The following is a 17,169-nucleotide window of genomic DNA, read 5'->3' as shown; positions in this document are numbered from 1 at the left end:
AGTCATCATCCCCACTTCCCCTCATCCTCCTGCCCCTCTGGGCCTTGCCCTCCCTACCTCCTTTCAGATGTATCACAGGTCCTGCCTTATGACCTTCGGTACCTCTCCGCTCCTTCTACCCTTTGTTCCCGTTCGGACGTCTTCGTTCCGATTCGGTTACCCTTTGTCCTCCTTGTGCTTTTGCCCCTTCCATTATATATATCGGCGCTTGTACATACTCGTTTTGGTTTAGTCCGAAATCGACCTGAAATGCCCCCAAGAGACTTCCTGCTCACCTACTGTGAAATTAAGGACCAAATGGACAAACAGCAATGGCACAGCGCTCCGCTTGAGTCACTGAGGCCAAGGTCCCTCCACGCTAAGTCTCCGATTCCACTCCGGAGTCGTCTGTTCCCGCCGGTTCTAACAGCGTATAGGATTCACGTGGACAGTCCGTTATTGGTACGGTCCCTTCATCCCTTTGTAACATCGCTGCAGCGACGTTTATGCTGGGCCGGGGAACAGGGAGCTCTATTGGCAGCTGCTGGCGTTGATGTATGAAGGTGACTTCGTCGACTGCTGGTTCGCGCTGACTGTTTAATTCCCAACCCAACGTCTCGCGGGTCGACTCGTGGGTAGGCCTAATCTCTGCAGACCATGCCCTTTCGACCGATTCCGGGTCAGTGAAAGTGGTGTGTGGCACACTGGCCAGCCTGAAACCGCCTAGCCTCGATTCGTCAAACTCTCGTGAAGGGTCAACAGCCCTTTTTATGGAATTGAAGTGCTTCTCGAAGGCGTTGAGCTGTTGGTCAAGGAAGTGCCATACGATATCGAATTCCTTCTGTGATGCCCAGCCCTTCTCAGCCAGCATGAGTGAGAAATCACCACGCGGGTCTATGACGAATTCGCCTGTGGTGAATTTGGTGGCAGCAGCCAGACGTGTGAACACTGAAATCTTCGAGAACATATCAGTCAATCCTAGTCGATCTAGGGGCACAAGTCGGTATCGCAGTGTTGGCTTAGCACCGTCATCAGGGACGAGTTCTCTTTCGAGCCGGGCTGGCATGATTCTCCTCCAATTACGGATTTTGGGCATAGGGGCATCGGGATCGTTGAAAACTCCACCCTCGAACTCTCTGATGGCCTCTATGATGAGTGTGAGATCTCATCGCCTCTGAACGGCTTCAGGCGAGGTTCGCACATCACCCCATGGGAAGATGTCGCTGCGGAGTCGGGTACCTGGTAGGAGAGGGTGTCTTGTGTGGATGACGCCAGGGTATCATGGTTGTGCGTCGATTGAGCTGGCGTCCTTAGTGGCATGGTGCGATCTAGTCGCACTGGGGTTGGGGCACCACTGTTAAAGAAATGGGTTAAGGGCAACCGACTTCTTTCCGTCCTTATAGACGACTTAGAATCGTCCACCTCATGTATGTAGGGCGGTTTAGTCATGTAATTAGAATTGTCCGATGGCCATGGAGCTTTTGACAGAAAGCTGAGACCTCGCGGTGAATGGGAGTCTGTTACGATGGATACTTGGCACTCGTTATGTGAGCGTACCATGCGCAGGTATATAGGATCACAGGTTGAGAGAATGTCCAGAGCAGGACTAGTCAAGGACATAGGGCTAGCGGGTACTTGGCACTCGAGGGAGCGTACCAGTAGCGAGTGAGGTAGCGACTCCTTGAGGGAGCTTCCTGAGAATTGGTTGATGGGTACTTGGCACCCAATTGGGTGTACCGGCAACGAGTGATGTTCCAGCTCCTTGAGGGAGCTACCAGAGGCTGGGTTGATGGATACTTGGTGCCCAGATGGGCATACCGGCAACAAGGTATGAGACCGTTCATCTGGTGGACGGTCTGTATATGTGTCAATGGGTACTTGGCGCTCATAAGAGCGTACCGGTGACGGAGGAGTTAGTCGATCGTAGGTCGAACGACACGTGGTGGGTTCGACGGCTACTTGGCGCTCGCGAGAGCGTACTGGCGACGAAGGGAACGGGCTTGTATCAAACACCCATACGTCTGTAGAATTAACCAGATGCTCACTGAGTTGAGTCACGCGCGAACTCAATGATCCGTGGCTGGAGTCGTCAACCTCGGCAGGGATGACCCATATAGACGGTGACTGAGACATACACAATCTTACACAGACGATACAGTGTTGGCACAAGAAGGTTTACAGTTGTTGCACAGAAGAGGATGGTGTGTTATTCGTTAGGTTTTTGTCTTTCGGCTGTTGCCGTACATAAACGTGATGCTAACTATTGAATAAGAAATGATTGCGAGAAATCTCGCAAAATAGAATAAATATTCCGGCCAGCACCAAAACCCAATAAGGGAAAGCTTAGTGTGGAGCGAACGTATAAGAAAGGGGGGAAGCGGGGAGAAGGTAACAAAGAGAAGGGAGGATATGGAGAAGGAGGGCCCACCGTGGTGGACGTTCGGTCGACACGGTCACGAGAGACTCCATTCCTATAACAACCTTATCCAAAGTTGGAGCACGTATCTGCACAAGGACCCAGCGAAAGGAGCCTTTGTGGTTACCAGGGCATGGTCTAACGCCGTAGATAAGTTAGACCTATCGCGTAACATAGATATAGTGGACGAAGATCAAGTGGAAAAGAGCACAACAAGTTTATGGTTGGGTATAGCCCCGAGAACAGCTGAGGAATTCCATCTGGCCTACTACACAGATGAGGAATTCGGGGACATATACCGCAAAACCCTTAACGGTGGTGTAGCAGGAGGTGCCTACCAAGTGTTGGAGGAAGGGTTGCTACTTTGGGACGACCCGCAAACCAACCGATGCCTATGTGTCCCGAGAAGTCTGAGGACCATGATCCTCAAGGAAATTCATGACACCCCTCATGAGGCCGCTCACACAGGTATAGAAAGGATGCTCAAGCACCTGAAATCTAAGTGTTATTGGAAGGACCTTGGAAAGGATACTCGACAGTATGTGGGAACTTGCGACATCCGCCAGAAGATCAAGCATGACAGAGGCAAAACGCCGGGTCTGCTGAAGCCCTTGCCTGTCCCAGACTTGCCATACCACACAATAACCTTGGATTTTGTGACGGGATTACCCCCTCCTAAAGGAACCACGCAGCAGATGCCATCTTGGTAGTGGTAGACAAGTTCACAAGATATGGGCATTTTATCCCATGCTCCTCCACCACAGATGCGATGGGCGCTGCAGACTTATTGTGGCGCCATGTGATTAAACATGTGGGGTTGCCTGCAGTAATAGTCAGCGACCAGGATCCTCATTTTCTCTTGACGTTCCGGTCATCCTTAGCGCATCACTTTAACACTAAGCTGGCAATGTCTTCAGCTGTGCACCCGCAAATGGACGGACAGACGGAGATAATGAACCAGCAATTGGAAGTCATGTTACGAGCTTATGTCGATAAGGGCAGGGACGACTGGCATGAATTCTTGGACGTTCTGATGTTAGCGTACAATAATAGTCCTCACACTACTATGGGAGAAGCTCCTGCTACGCTATTGATGGGTTTCCGACCCTGTCTGCCCAGCTCATTCCTAGTTCCCAAGGAGTCCCTCAACGTCAAAGCGGAGGAAAGAGTGGACGCATTGAACGTATGCAGAAGATGGGCACGAGAAGCGATCCATCTGGCACAACTGCATCAAGTTAGAGTGCACAACACCAAACACAGGAGAGTAACGTACAAAGTGGGAGACTTAGTACTGATCGATCCTCATAAACTCAACCTCCTGGAAGTAAAGGGTACAGGGAGGAAGCTAATGCAGAGACGCATTGGACCATTTGAGGTGATGGAGGTGATAAACAAGAATGCCTACCAATTAAAACTTCCCGACTCCTACCCTATGCATAATGTGGTGAATGTAGCGCACCTGAGGCCTTATCGTTCACCCGGTGACGTCTCAAGACCATTACTGTCCAACCCCAGGGACGATATAAAAACCTCAGAAGAGTTTGAGGTAGAAGAGGTGGTGGGGCACAGGAAGCGGAAAGGGAAACTCCTGTACAGAGTGAGGTGGAAAGGATATGGGGCACAAGAAGACACCTGGGCAACCGAAAGAGACCTCCAAAACGCCCCTGAGATCCTCGGAAGGTATGGATCGAAGGCAGGCCTGAGCAGACATGAATAAGCGTCCACTTCCCAATCGGGTATTCACACGAAGTCGATTAACGGCACGTGATCAGGGTACACTTCGATCATCTTCCATCTCCATCGTTTTCTTCTTGCGATCCCATCAACGAACCTAACTGACAATGTCTCTCGGACTGGCAAGTATGAGCTGCAGGCCCACCCCATGTAACTCTGTTGTGATCACAGACGAACACAGACAGGACTGCCCAGGTCTCGAGGCAGCCGAAGTATTGTCCGTGCCCTTCAAGAGAGCCCCATCTGACCCTATGTGGTTAAACGGGCAGCTGGGACCTCTCGACCCGACCTTCTCATACGTCGCCTTGCACCAAGTAAGACCCGGTGTTCGATCTCTGGATCGATTGTGGCTCTTGCTACCTGAAAATCACCACCTCAATGAGGCCAAAGTGCTGAGAGAAAATGGGAACCAGAACGTTCCACCTTGATCTCTGACCCCATTGCTGGAATGTTGGGAGTCTTCAAAGGCCGCCGCACTCAAGGCTGAGACCCTCACGAAATTGTGATTGCCTAACGAATTGAGGGAAGTAATATACAAAGTCGAGTCCAAGTCGGGCGGCAAGCACAAGTTAGACAGTCACATCTTTGCCTTCCAGTTCACTTCCTGGCAACACCCCTTCACCATAATATCTCGATATACCTACATACTCCAGATCATTTCCCTCCTTACAGCCTTCGTCAATTACACCCGGATCCATGAACACCTGATGGAAGTAGAAGTCCAAGAGGGATGTAAGGTATCCTGGTTGGAACCCCTGAAAGGAATTTTCTCGAAGAAAGTTTGACTGATGATCGATTGACGGCAAGTTCACCCAAGTTCGCTGTATACCTAGCTTGTCAGCTGCCATGTTGCGTAATCAAGAATGGATTGTTCGAAGAACTGGACCTGAGCGAACATGCTGAGGCTGCTCATAGTGATCGACTCAAGGGACTGAAGTTCCTTGGTTCCTCGACTGGCCCAGATGGGAAGACGCACCCGGACCATTGCCTGGTGCTGAAGACAGGGAGGCCTATGAATTCCGACTCGTGTGGCCTGGCCCTCCCCCATCCAACAAGGACCCGTCCACCCTCAAGTTGGTGGAGAAACGTCATCTAAGCCGGACATTCTACTACCCGGATACTGGACGCTTCATGACTCACGCCGAAGCTCAAGAGGTGGTCATGGATGACGCTGAGCAACAACTGGCACAGCCAGATTCACCAACTCCCTTCGATGAGGGCTCAGACAAGCTGACATCAGGAACATTGGGTTTAAACCTAGGAGATGTTTCCATACCGCCTCCATCTCCCAACTGGCCAGGTGCAGGGAGTTCGGTCTTCCTACCCCCTCCGAATGTGGTGGTGCTGCAGCCAAGCATTCATCCTACCAACACCCCATCCACCCTTTCCGCTGACAACTCTTCCGCCTCATCCTCTCCCTCGGGTTCGTCAAACCAAAACTGCTGGAGGAAATTGCCTCAAGAAGAGAGAAGGCCCCATCTGTATCCCAGCCGAAGAGAGGGATCAGTCTTGGGTCATTCAGGACAGGCTCGTTGGCAAATGGGGAATGAAACCCGTTGAACTCGGATGGACTCATATCGCCCCGAACCTAGTCGATCCGACTACAACAGGGATGCAGATAGAAGGTGGTCTTCTCGACCGATGTCTTGGGATTTGATTGCTCGAAGGGACAGCTGCCCTAACCCAAGAGACTCGAATCCCAATCCTTCCCCATCTAGTATGGTACCGTATAGCACCAGAGGGCCACAGTCAATTCCGCGGATGCCAACTTTCGCGATGCCAGTCAATCCTACATGGGTGGTGGATAGCAACACCAACACCGCCATGCCCACGTTCGTCATCAACCTGGCAGCTCCTCCAACAACTGTTCATCCTCCTTCTATGAGCCGGCCCTACCCCCCACCCGTGCAGTACCTGGGATCGGACCCACATCCATCCTCCTCCTCCAGTGGAGCTCAGTATGACTCCCTCCCTCTGGATTCCTATCACGAGCGTTCGAGAAGCCGGTTGCCCTGGAGAGACGACCCGCAGAGATATGCCCCTTGGGGACCACATCATGGTTGTTAGGAGACTGGGGGGTGATGTTACGGATACGGAGTCTCCAACGACCATATCCATCGCATAGTCAAAGACTTCCCCTCTCTATCACTCCCCCTCTCTCTCCCTTTCGCCCTCTATCCCGATACCCTACCCTCCTTACTCATTCTACCCCTTCCCCCCCCTCATGCAAAGCTTTCCCCATTGGGGTTTTGGTGCTGGCTGAGATTACTTGTGTTTTGCGGGATTTCCTGTGACCCTTCCATTTGTAGATAGTCACATGTCTTGTACGGAAACCGCCAAAGGCAGTTCCCGCTAACTACTACTACTCTCTACAACTGTCTTGTGTGTCATCTCTTGTAACAACCCTTTCTTGTGACTCAACTGAACCTGTGTGACTGTGCAACTCGCAACATGTCTTATAAGTCTGGTTATGTTGAGTCCTCTAGCGGTCCTCACCGTGAGAACTCGAGGTCACAAGTCGAAGACTCTCGACATGTATATCATCCTATGGAACCTGTACCCTATGGGACTTCATCACCCAGCTCTCCCCCCAGTGCTTGACGGACAACATCATATCATGATCTTGGAGATTGTGAATACTCTGAGGCCCACATTCCTGTGATGCCGGTATGCTCACTATGCGAGCGCCAAGTAGCCGTCCATCCATCGTCTGTTCCCTCCCTCGTCAGTCATCATATTCCCTCGCCAACGGTGTGTTCCCTTTGGGAATGCCAAGTCACCAAAGGCCCCACTAGTCAATCCTCATTGCACGCTCATGATATCAACCTGCTACCGGTACGTTCATGCTGCGAATGCCAAGTAACCGATGGCAGTTATACAAAGTTCTCACCCACCTCACGAGTCGCGACCATGCACATGGTACGCTCCATCGAGGAGTGCCAAGTACCTGTGGCTGACCTGTCCATCCTGATGTCTCCGACTACCTACCATCAATTCCTTAATAGCTCACTACATCACCAACCACGATTGATGGGAATTCGATCGTCCACTCCCATGCAAGACTGGGATCACTCATCGATTACATATCCTGTTATGGTACAGACTAGATACAACGTTCCTCATCCCTCTATAAGAACGGATCGAGGAAAGGGGAGTTCTCCCCATCCCCGTAACACAGGTGGATGTGGCTGTGTGCGTAGATGATGTGGCACCCCCCACATGCCCTCCAACTGCATGTATATAAACACAACCTAAGTGGGAATTGAGAAGTAACCTTCTTCTCACACTTCCCACTTTAGTCTAAGTGGCCAGGGACGCCCTTTTGTGCTGGGCCTGCTAGTATGCACACCATGTTACACCCTATCAGGCCCTCAGTGCCAGGCAATACAGGTGCTCTCGACCCCAGGTCACTCCTGTCAGGGCACACCCACCTGACCTGGCTCCACCTGGCCCCACCTGACCCAGTTCCCCACTGTCCACCCCTCCTCACCTCCTCCCTCTTTTCCTTTTCCTCTCCTCATTCCTGCTTCCTCACTTTCTTCCTATTTTACTTCCTCTTTATTTTCTCTTTATTTTACATGGATGACCTCTCTTTGTACCAATGTACCATTGACCCATTCGCAGCACGCCCATGACACACCTGGCCCAGGCACCTCAGGTGACTTCCTGCTGTGCCCAGTGTCATATCCATCCATGGCCATCATCTTCCACCACCTCCAACCCTTCCGGACTACCTCCGCTCCTCCTTCACTAACCTTGGAGCTCCCGTATTCCGCAATCACCTCCACCTCCCTTGATGGTCACCACCCCCTCTTTTCAATATATTACCTATGCCTCCCTAAGTACAGAGCCCCAAAGGCCTCCGGACAGCTCCAACGTCCGCTGACACACTCCTGCCCCTGCTGGGCAATTCACTTGCTTGCCCTGCAAGTCTACCTTTGGGCCTATCCCTCCTTTCCATTTCTGGGTTATCGCCTGCCATTCCGCTAACCCCATAACCCAACTTGTCGGTAATATTCAATCGGCTAATGTTTAACTCCGTTAGCTCCACTCTGCTTGGTCCCACCATTCACGGGCCCGCCCTCGCTGTAACTATATATATACTTAACTTGTACATAGGTTACACCTCAGTGATAAAATCGACTAGAGTTGATCCCCCTTTAGTTCTCGTTGCCAGTAAGTAAATTAGGGCACAGACGTGTAACTTGGCACAGCACTCCTGGTCTGAGTCACTGAGGCTGAAGCCCTCCACCATGGAGACAACTCCTTCATCTTGATCTGGTCTCTAACAGTATTTTATCACTCCCTGACAAGTACACATCTTGTATGGCACCCAAAGCCCCTCGCACTCGTTCACAACTATGCACATTAGTTCCTAACTCTGCCTCACCATCCCCCAAACCCTTGCAGCCTGGTCCTAGTTGTCTGGCGAGAAACCCAGTTGAGTTTTGCAGCTTCTCTAATCTAGAAACCCCTCTCCCATCGACTCCGATCATGTGTCCCATTAGAAATCAATCACCAGTTGCAGATTCCGACTTCGGAGATGCCACGGAACAGCCCATAGATCCAGTTCACTTCTTTGGACTTGGTTCCGAGGTCCCTGACTTCGTCGACCCTCCTCCTGCTGGTCCTCCCATCCCCACTGTCCCAACCACCGACAATGCCGAACCTATCCCCAACATAGCTATCACACAGCTAGCCCAGGCCATCGCCAGTTTGGCTCATCACACCGGATGACCACCTCCTCCACCTTCCTCCATTCTCCAGACCAAGGTCTGTGAGCCTGAACAGTTCGACAGAAAAGATCCCTGTGAACTCCGAGTATTTCTGGTCCAATGCGAACTGAACTTCCAGGACTGCCCCCTTGCTTTTGCTAGCGACCGCACCAAGGTCATCTTCGTGCAGTCCTACCTCAAGGGGATGGCCCTTGATTGGTTCAAACCGGATCTGTTATTTGATCAAAATTCCTCACTTCATCCTTGATGGATGAATAACTACCAGGAGTTCATCAATGAACCCCACGATCCTGTGGGCAACGCTGAAGTCCAACTAATGACCCTGGATATGAAGGATGGGCACCACATCAATAAGTACATCATCGAGTTCAATCAACATGCTTCTCAACTTCATGGTTACGGAGAAGCCACGCTCCGTCATTTTTTCTATAATGGATTGCCGGAATGTATCAAGGATGACATTTCCAGGGTAGGTAAACCTTCTACTCTCTCGGAACTTCACACCTTGTCACAAACTTTCGATGCATGCTATTGGGAGTGTAAATCTGAAGTGACATGTCATGCAAAACTGTCAGGGCACACACCCTGACTAGCCCGGACCCGGACCCGCATCTGGACCTGCATGCATGCTCCACCCCACATGCTCCGCACGCCGCATGCTCCGGGCCCGGTTCCCACTTCTCATGTGACTTCCGGGTATCCCCGGAAGTTTTTGCCATATTGGGCCACTGTGGGAAAGTGAGAAGTTAACCTTCTTCTTGTTGTAGTACATCTACCTCTTGTTTGATTTCCTTTTCTTTTCTTTTTATGTGTCACATGACTGCAGAGATGAACTCTATCTGTTTCTACTCTTGTATAAACATTACAGTTCATCTCAGGCAAGTCTCTCCTGTACTCATCTGTTTCTGTTGGAGGAAGGGATCAAGTGATCTCCCAAACCATCAGGGAAGGGGTACCCCCCCCTGGCATAACAGGCGAGTAGTGTATGGATGCACGCTAGAAGTCCTGGGTTCGATACCAGGCTTGTCCATTTTATGTCATTTGTCCAGTCACGCTGGTTTATGTCATAAGAATTTGGAGCTCCGGATAAGTCCAGTAGTCGCACCGGATACAAATTTCCTCAGTTTCTACTCTTGTATAAACATTACAGTTCATCTCAGAGGTGCCATAACCTGAGTTACAACACTTCTCACTTTCTTACTGTCAGGGCACACCCACCTGACCCGGCTCCACCCGCCCTGACCCAGTATCCCGCTCACCCCTACCCCCCACCCTCCATCACGTTTCCTCAACTCCTGTTCTTCTTTCTATCCTTTTGTTCTTTTATTCCTTCATTCTTTCTTCTATCTTTATCTAATGGACGACCTTTCCTCATACCTATGTATTATTGACCTGCCCACGACGCACGCATGACACACCCAGCCCCGGACGACCCGGACGGCCTCGCAGTGCAACCCAGCACGTGCGTGTGCAGCACATGCCCTTGGGATCCCCCACAGGGACACCCAGATGACTGCGGCTGTATGCGGGGTGATGTGGCAAACCTCATGTGACCCAAGCCGCATGTACATAAAGGTACCTGGGGTGGGAACAGAAGAAGTAACCTTCTTCTCACAGTTCCCACTTCAGGTAAGTAGCATAGCCTCCCCTTTTAATAACAACTCACAGTTCCCACTTCAGTCTGAGTGGCCAGGGACCATCGTCCCGGACCGGGCTCGCCAGTACGCATGCCTGCTCCACACCCCGCAATGGCCTCAGTGCCGGGCATTACCCTTGGGCCGCCTCGACCCCGGACGCATCCCTGACACTTACCCACAGTAGGCAAGTGTATCTTACTTGCCTTTTATCTTATACACTTTCTTACCCACAGTAGCATTGTGCCCTGAGATGGGCTGTTACAGGTCAGGCTCTGGGTTATAGAGAGAGGGGTCATGGGGACCCAGGTTTGTCCCCTGACAGAAACCCTCCTCCAATGTCTTCAACAAGACCACTACCGCTTCTCGCTCCAACCCCATTCCTTCCTCCTCATTCAACTCCGCTTCCGGTAGCAAGCCTCCAAAGGACAACAAAAAGTCCGAGGCCAGCTCCACTAAGCCGGATCCTTCATCAAAACTCAGAGACAACGGCAAGCTCACACCACAAGAGCGTAAGCGTCATCTCGATGAGAAACTTTGCATGTTCTGCAGTCAGTCTGGCCATATGGTCAAGGACTGCCCCAAGTCTTCTTCTCATGCATCTAAGGCCCATATGGCCCAGACCGAGGAGCAAGGATCTGCTTCTGAAAATTATTCCGCACCCCTGTGGACTCCACACAGACCGGGGGTTGTGATTCTTCCCTCCATGCGCTCAAAGAAGTACACCTAAACACATCTTCTATCTCCAACTTATCCTCCCTCCACATTCCCGTTTCTTTTTCTCTTTCTGATGGTCTATTTTCTCCTCTTAATGTTGACCCTTCGGTTGATGTTCTACCCATTGTAGATAGTGTTGCTGATGTATCACTCTCTCCACCTCCACCTCCGACTACTTCCATAGATCGTTCCACCTCTCTCCACTTCTCTTCTCTCTCTTCTCCTGTTTCTTCTTCTCTGTCCGATGTAAGGACAAAAAATAAACTCTTCTGCACCTATGAGAATGTCCCTGCACTCATAGACTCTGGGTCTTTGGACTGCTTCATCGATGACACATTCATGAAGAAGTTGGCCCTGAAGATGTATCAGATTAAACCTCTACAACTATGCCGTTTCAATGGTAGCACTAACTCAATCATAACCTGTGCCGTTGATATTCCCCTCTGCTTCGCTTCTGGAAACATCACCCCCACAACTTTCTTTGTCACATCGCTGGATGGATCTTGTTCTCTAGTCCTAGGACACAACTGGCTTACCCGCTACAATCCGTTGATTGACTGGGTCTCAAGCAATATTACGTTCCAAACTTCCGAACCTACCAAGACAGTTACTCCAAGCTCTCCCCCATCGTCTCCAGTACCACGGCCATTGTCCGACATCCAACCACCTGATGTTCCGCTAGCACCTCAGCCCCAGGCTCCCATTCCTCAGTTACCATCTATCGAGTTTGTCAGCTGCTCTGCATTCACAAAGGCTTGTCAACTTGAAGGATCAGTATCCTTCAGCCTAACCATCCCTACTGAGGACAGCTGCTTGAGAGCTGCCTCATCCCACACCGATTCCGTTGACCTCTTGGCCATTCCGAAGGAGTACCACAAGTTCACAGATGTGTTCAGTAAGAGCATGTCAGGGACGCATCCGGGGTAGAGGGGGTCCGGATGTATCGCCTGGCAGAAGGGCCCTTGTGGGGTGTGAATCGGGCATGCATGCTGGCAGGTCCGGGAAGGGACAGCAGTCCCTGGCCACTTAGACTGAAGTGGAGAATGTGAGAAGAAGGTTACTTCTTTCGTTCCCACTTCAGGTACATTTATGTACATGCGGCTTGAGCACATGACGAGTGCCACATCATCCTCGGAGACAGCCGCGGGCATCCAGGTGTCCCCATGGGGGATCCCGAGAGCGTCCACTGCATGCACATGTACTGGGCACAGCAGGAAGCCATCCGGGGTGTGTGGGCCGGACAGGTCAATAGTACATTGATACAAAGGAAGGTGGTCCATGTAGATAGAAGGAAATAAACAAGAAAAGGAAGATGAGAAGAATGAAATAAAGAAAGGAGAAGGAAGAGAGAAAAGAAAGGGGAAGAGAGGGAGGAAGGAGGAGGGAGAGGGATGGACAGTGGGGAGCGGGTGTGGTGTGGCTGGGTGGGTCTGGGTGGACCCGGGTCAGGTGGGTGTGCCCTGACAGAGCAAAGCCTCGATGCTAGCACCACACCATGAGCATGACCTGAAGATCGACCTTGAGGAAGGCACTTCACCACCCTTGGGTACTATGTACTCCCTCTCCACTTCAGAACTCGAGGCTCTCTGGGTGTTCTTAGATGAACACCTAGCCTCCAGGTTCATTTGTCCCGCTACTTCCGCTCATGTGGCTCCGGTCCTCTTCGTCCGCAAAAAGGACAAGTCTCTCTGTCTTTGCATCGACTTCCGAGGGCTGAACAAGATCACCAAAAAAGATTGCTACCCACTCCCCCGCATTTCAGACCTCCTTGATGCACCTAGCTGTGCCACTGTCTATACCAGACTCGACCTCCAGCATGCTTACCACCTGGTTCGCATTGCAGCAGGTGACGAATGGAAGACTTCTTTCCGCACACACTATGGTTCCTACAAGTGGCTTGTCATGCCATTCGGTCTCATGAATGCACCTGCGGCCTTCCAGTGATTCATCAACACGATCTTTGCCGACCTCTTGGACATTTCTGTGGTAGTCTACCTAGACGACATCCTTACCTACTCGGAAGACATGGCTTCACATCAGGAGCATGTTCAAGAAGTTGTTAGGAGACTCCGCAAACATGGCCTATACGCCAATCTGAAGAAATGTGAATTTCATATGGACACTACGGAATATCTCAGATACTGCCTTTCTCCCTCCGGACTCACCATGTCCATCGAGAAGGTTAAAGCTGTCCAAGATTGACCCAAGCCCTGTAAAGTCAAGGATGTCCAGTCCTTCCTTGGCTTCGCTAACTTCTATTGGTGTTTCATCCACCAATACTCCAACATTGTGGTCCCCTTGATGTGCCTTACACATAAAGGAGCCCCCTGGTTATTCTCTGACAACTGTCATTCTGCTTTCAACACCCTGAAAGAAGCCTTCACTTCTGCTCCCATCCTGACACATTGGGTACCCAATGCCCCCCTCATTGTAGAAACCGACACCTCTGATTATGTGATCTCCGGAATACTGTCCATCTGTTGCGATGACAGAGAGATTCGCCCTGTCACTTTCCACTCTAGAACACTCTCAGCACCAGAGCTCAATTACAACACCCATGATAAGGAACTGCTCGCCATTCATGATGCATTCCAATTGTGGCATCACTACCTTGAAGGTTCAGGAACCCCAATCGATGTCGTCACCGACCACAAGAACCTCGAGTATTTCTCCACCACCAAACTCTTGACCTGGCGGCAAGCCTGCTGGTCGGAGTTCCTCTCCCAGTTCCACATGACTGTCCGATTCTGCCCCAGAAGACTCGGAGTAAAACCAGATGCGTTGACTAGATGCTGGGACATCTATCCCAAAGAAGGGGATATGGACTACGCTCGCATCAATCTGCAGAACTTCTGACTGGTCTTCACTTTGGAGCAGCTCACTGCATCCTTACGAGCCATGTTCCTAGCTGCCACAGTAATCAGGGCAGCCATACTCGTCGACACAGAGGCTCTCCATTGAGACATTCTAGCCTCCCTCTCCTCCAATACCACAATCTCTTCTCATCTTGCTTCCCCCAACCTCCCAAATCCCCGCTGGTCCGTTGATGCTGAAGGCCTGTTAAGGCTGGACAACCGCATCTATGTTCCGGATTCCAATGATCTTTGTCTCCGCGTTTTGCAAGACAAACACGACCACCAGCTCTCCGGACACTTCGGTCAAAACCGGACTCTGGATCTAGTCCATCATGATTATACCTGGCCAGGCATCCGTAACTTTGTCAAGAGCTACATCTCCTCCTGTACTTCTTGTGCCTGTGCCAAAGTTCCCTGTCACAAGCCTTACAGCTTACTCAAACAACTCCCTATCCCCGAACGTCCTTGGAACTCCATCTCAATGGACTTCATCGAACAGCTACCCTCCTCTTCCGGATTCACTTCCATCTTGGTCATTGTGGACTGCCTGTCCAAACAGTGCATCTTCATTCCTACCCACAATACCATCACCTCTCCAGAACTGGTCAAGCTATTCCTCTTCCATGTGTTCTCCAAGCACGGAGTTCCTTCCCACGTCACCTCCGACAGGGGTCCGGAGTTCATTTCTCACTTTTTCTGTTCACTTGGTAAGGCCCTCGACATCCACCTCCACTTTCCCTCCAGTTATCATCTGGAAGGAGACGGACAGACCGAACAGATGAACCAGACGCTCAAGCAGTACCTGCATATCTATAGTAACTACCAGCAGGATAATTGGTCTGAACTCCTACCTCTCGCGGAGTTCGCATACAACAATGCTCCGAATGCCACCACAGGCATCTCTCTGTTCTTCGCCAACAAAGGCTACCATCCAAACATCACCATTCACCTGGAGTGAGACCTAACATCAGTACGCACCCAAGAGTACTCTGTAGATCTCGACTCTCTCCATCACTTCCTTCACAAGGAAATGCACCTCGCTCAGATCTGTTATCAGGGCCCAGCAGATTCCTGTCGGAGTCCTGCCCCAGCTTTTGAGGTAGGAACTTTGGTCTATGTAAAGGCCAAGTATTTCCGTTCCACCCAACCTTCCAAGAAGCTCTCCGAGAAAAACCTCGGCCCATTCGAGATCATTGCCTGCATTGGAACCCACTCCCTCACCCTCCGCCTGCCAGAAAACATGCGAGCCATTCACCCGGTATTCCATGTCTTGCAGATCAAACCCTCCATCCCGAACGTCATTCCGAACCGCCACCAGCCACCTCTGCCTCCAATAGAAATCAGAGGCGAAATGGAGTTCGAGATTGAAGAGATACTTGACTCCAAGATCGACCGATGTAGATGCAACAAGTTGCTCTACCTGGTCAAGTGGCTAGGCTATGAAGGGACCAACGAGGAGACACAATGGCTCCTTGCCAGCAAACTCGATCATGCCTCCGACTTCATTGAAGCTTTCCATTCTCGGTACCCAGACAAGCCTGGTCCCAAAGCCCCTTAGGAACCTCAACTCCTCTCCCATCTCTCCTTTCTCTCCACTCCTCACTTCCATTTTCATTCTTTCTTTCTGTAAGTACAGCTCCCCTCACCTTACCAATTCTGGGCCTTCAAGGGTTCAGGCCTAAGAAGGGGATACTGTCATATCCATCCACGGCCATCGTGTTCCACCACCTCCAACCCTTCCGGACTACCTCCACTCCTCCTTCACTAACCTCGGAGCTCCCGTATTCTGCAATCACCTCCACCTCCCTCGATGGTCACCACCCCCTCTTTTCAATATATTACCTACACCTCCCTAAGTACAGAGCCCCAAAGGCCTCCAGACAGCTCTGACGTCCACTGGCACACTCCTGCCCCCGCTGGGCAATTCACTTGCTTGCCCTGCAAGTCTCTATCCCTCCTTTCCATTTCTGGGTTATCGCCTGCCATTCCGCTAACCCCATAACCCAACTTGTCAGTAATATTCAATCGGCTAATGTTTAACTCCGTTAGCTCTGCTCTGCTTGGTCCCACCATTCATGGGCCCACCCTCGCTGTAACTATATATATACTTAACTTGTACATAGGTTACATGTGAGGTCTTAGGGTGGCTCAGCACACAAGGCCGTAAGTGATACAAGATAGTGTATTTTACAGTGGTGTGTAAGCGGTTACCCGGAGGTTCCCACTTGCCCATGTGACTATGTGTATCTAATTTACATGTGACTCGGGGTTCGGGGCTATTGCCCTGACATTCTCCCCCCTTGCGTTGCATTTGCGACGCATACAAGGTTGATAGTAAATGAAACAGAGTTTTAATAGTTGATTTACATTGAGTTTGGAATTATCAATGAGGGTTTTTTGTTGTCGCCACTTTAAAGTGGGCGATTTTGTACATGTCGGTGAAAGGAAGAGAGGGGGTTTAAGGAATGAATGAGTGTGGTCTGTGAGGGTTCGTGTGTAAGTGGTGTTTACACACGAGCAGTGGTGGATGTGGGTCTTTTGACGGAGTGGAGATTTCCGCAATTGTTACTTGCGGTTCCTCGCATACAGTATTGTGTGCGGGGCCTCGAGTTCGGGGAAGGTGTTTTCACGGGCGCCTCGATGGCGTATTACCGTGTCACTTTCCCTTCTCTCAAGGGTGGATTCATTGCCCCAGAGGAGGGTTTTCCTCCAGGTTGTTCATCTGGACATCCGATTGCTGCATCGGATGCGATGATGTAGCCTGGGCTACATTGTCGGGCTGTGGGCTCAACGAAGTGGGTGCTCCCTGGGTGGGAGCGGGTTGTTGTGTTCCTGAGCTGCTTGGCTCAGGTGTAGAGTACGGTAGGTCTACCATTCTTCCCGTGGGGAAGGATGGTCGTTGGGCTGGTTGTCCAGCACGGAGACTTGCGTCTCTTTCCCGGTATTTGGAAGCTTTCGCTTCCCGTTCCGCAGTTCTTGTGGCACGTTCCTCAGGAGTCCTGAGTGGTTTGAACTGGGACTTTAAGTAGGCAGCTTTGCCTAGACTTTCCCAGGAGATTTTCCCCTTATTCTCTGGGGAATTATATTCCTCCGTGAGT

General features: G+C 51.0%; 1 protein-coding gene across 1 annotated transcript; it reads right to left on the bottom strand.

Annotated features, from left to right (window-relative positions):
• Positions 1–358: 358 nt before the first annotated feature.
• Positions 359–2,112, bottom strand: EI90DRAFT_3129302 (uncharacterized protein; the record flags this gene model as incomplete). Its single annotated transcript, XM_039064184.1, has 2 exons — positions 359–1,115; positions 1,181–2,112. The coding sequence occupies 2 exons, from the start codon at positions 2,110–2,112 to the stop codon at positions 359–361; spliced, it is 1,689 nt and encodes a 562-aa protein (XP_038911962.1).
• Positions 2,113–17,169: the final 15,057 nt, after the last annotated feature.

Source organism: Cantharellus anzutake, assembly GCF_015039405.1.
Source record: "Cantharellus anzutake strain C23 chromosome Unknown EI90scaffold_56, whole genome shotgun sequence".
Lineage (NCBI taxonomy): Eukaryota > Fungi > Basidiomycota > Agaricomycetes > Cantharellales > Hydnaceae > Cantharellus > Cantharellus anzutake.
Note: the sequence above shows the minus strand (reverse complement) of the source record. Positions and strands in the feature narration are given on the sequence as shown.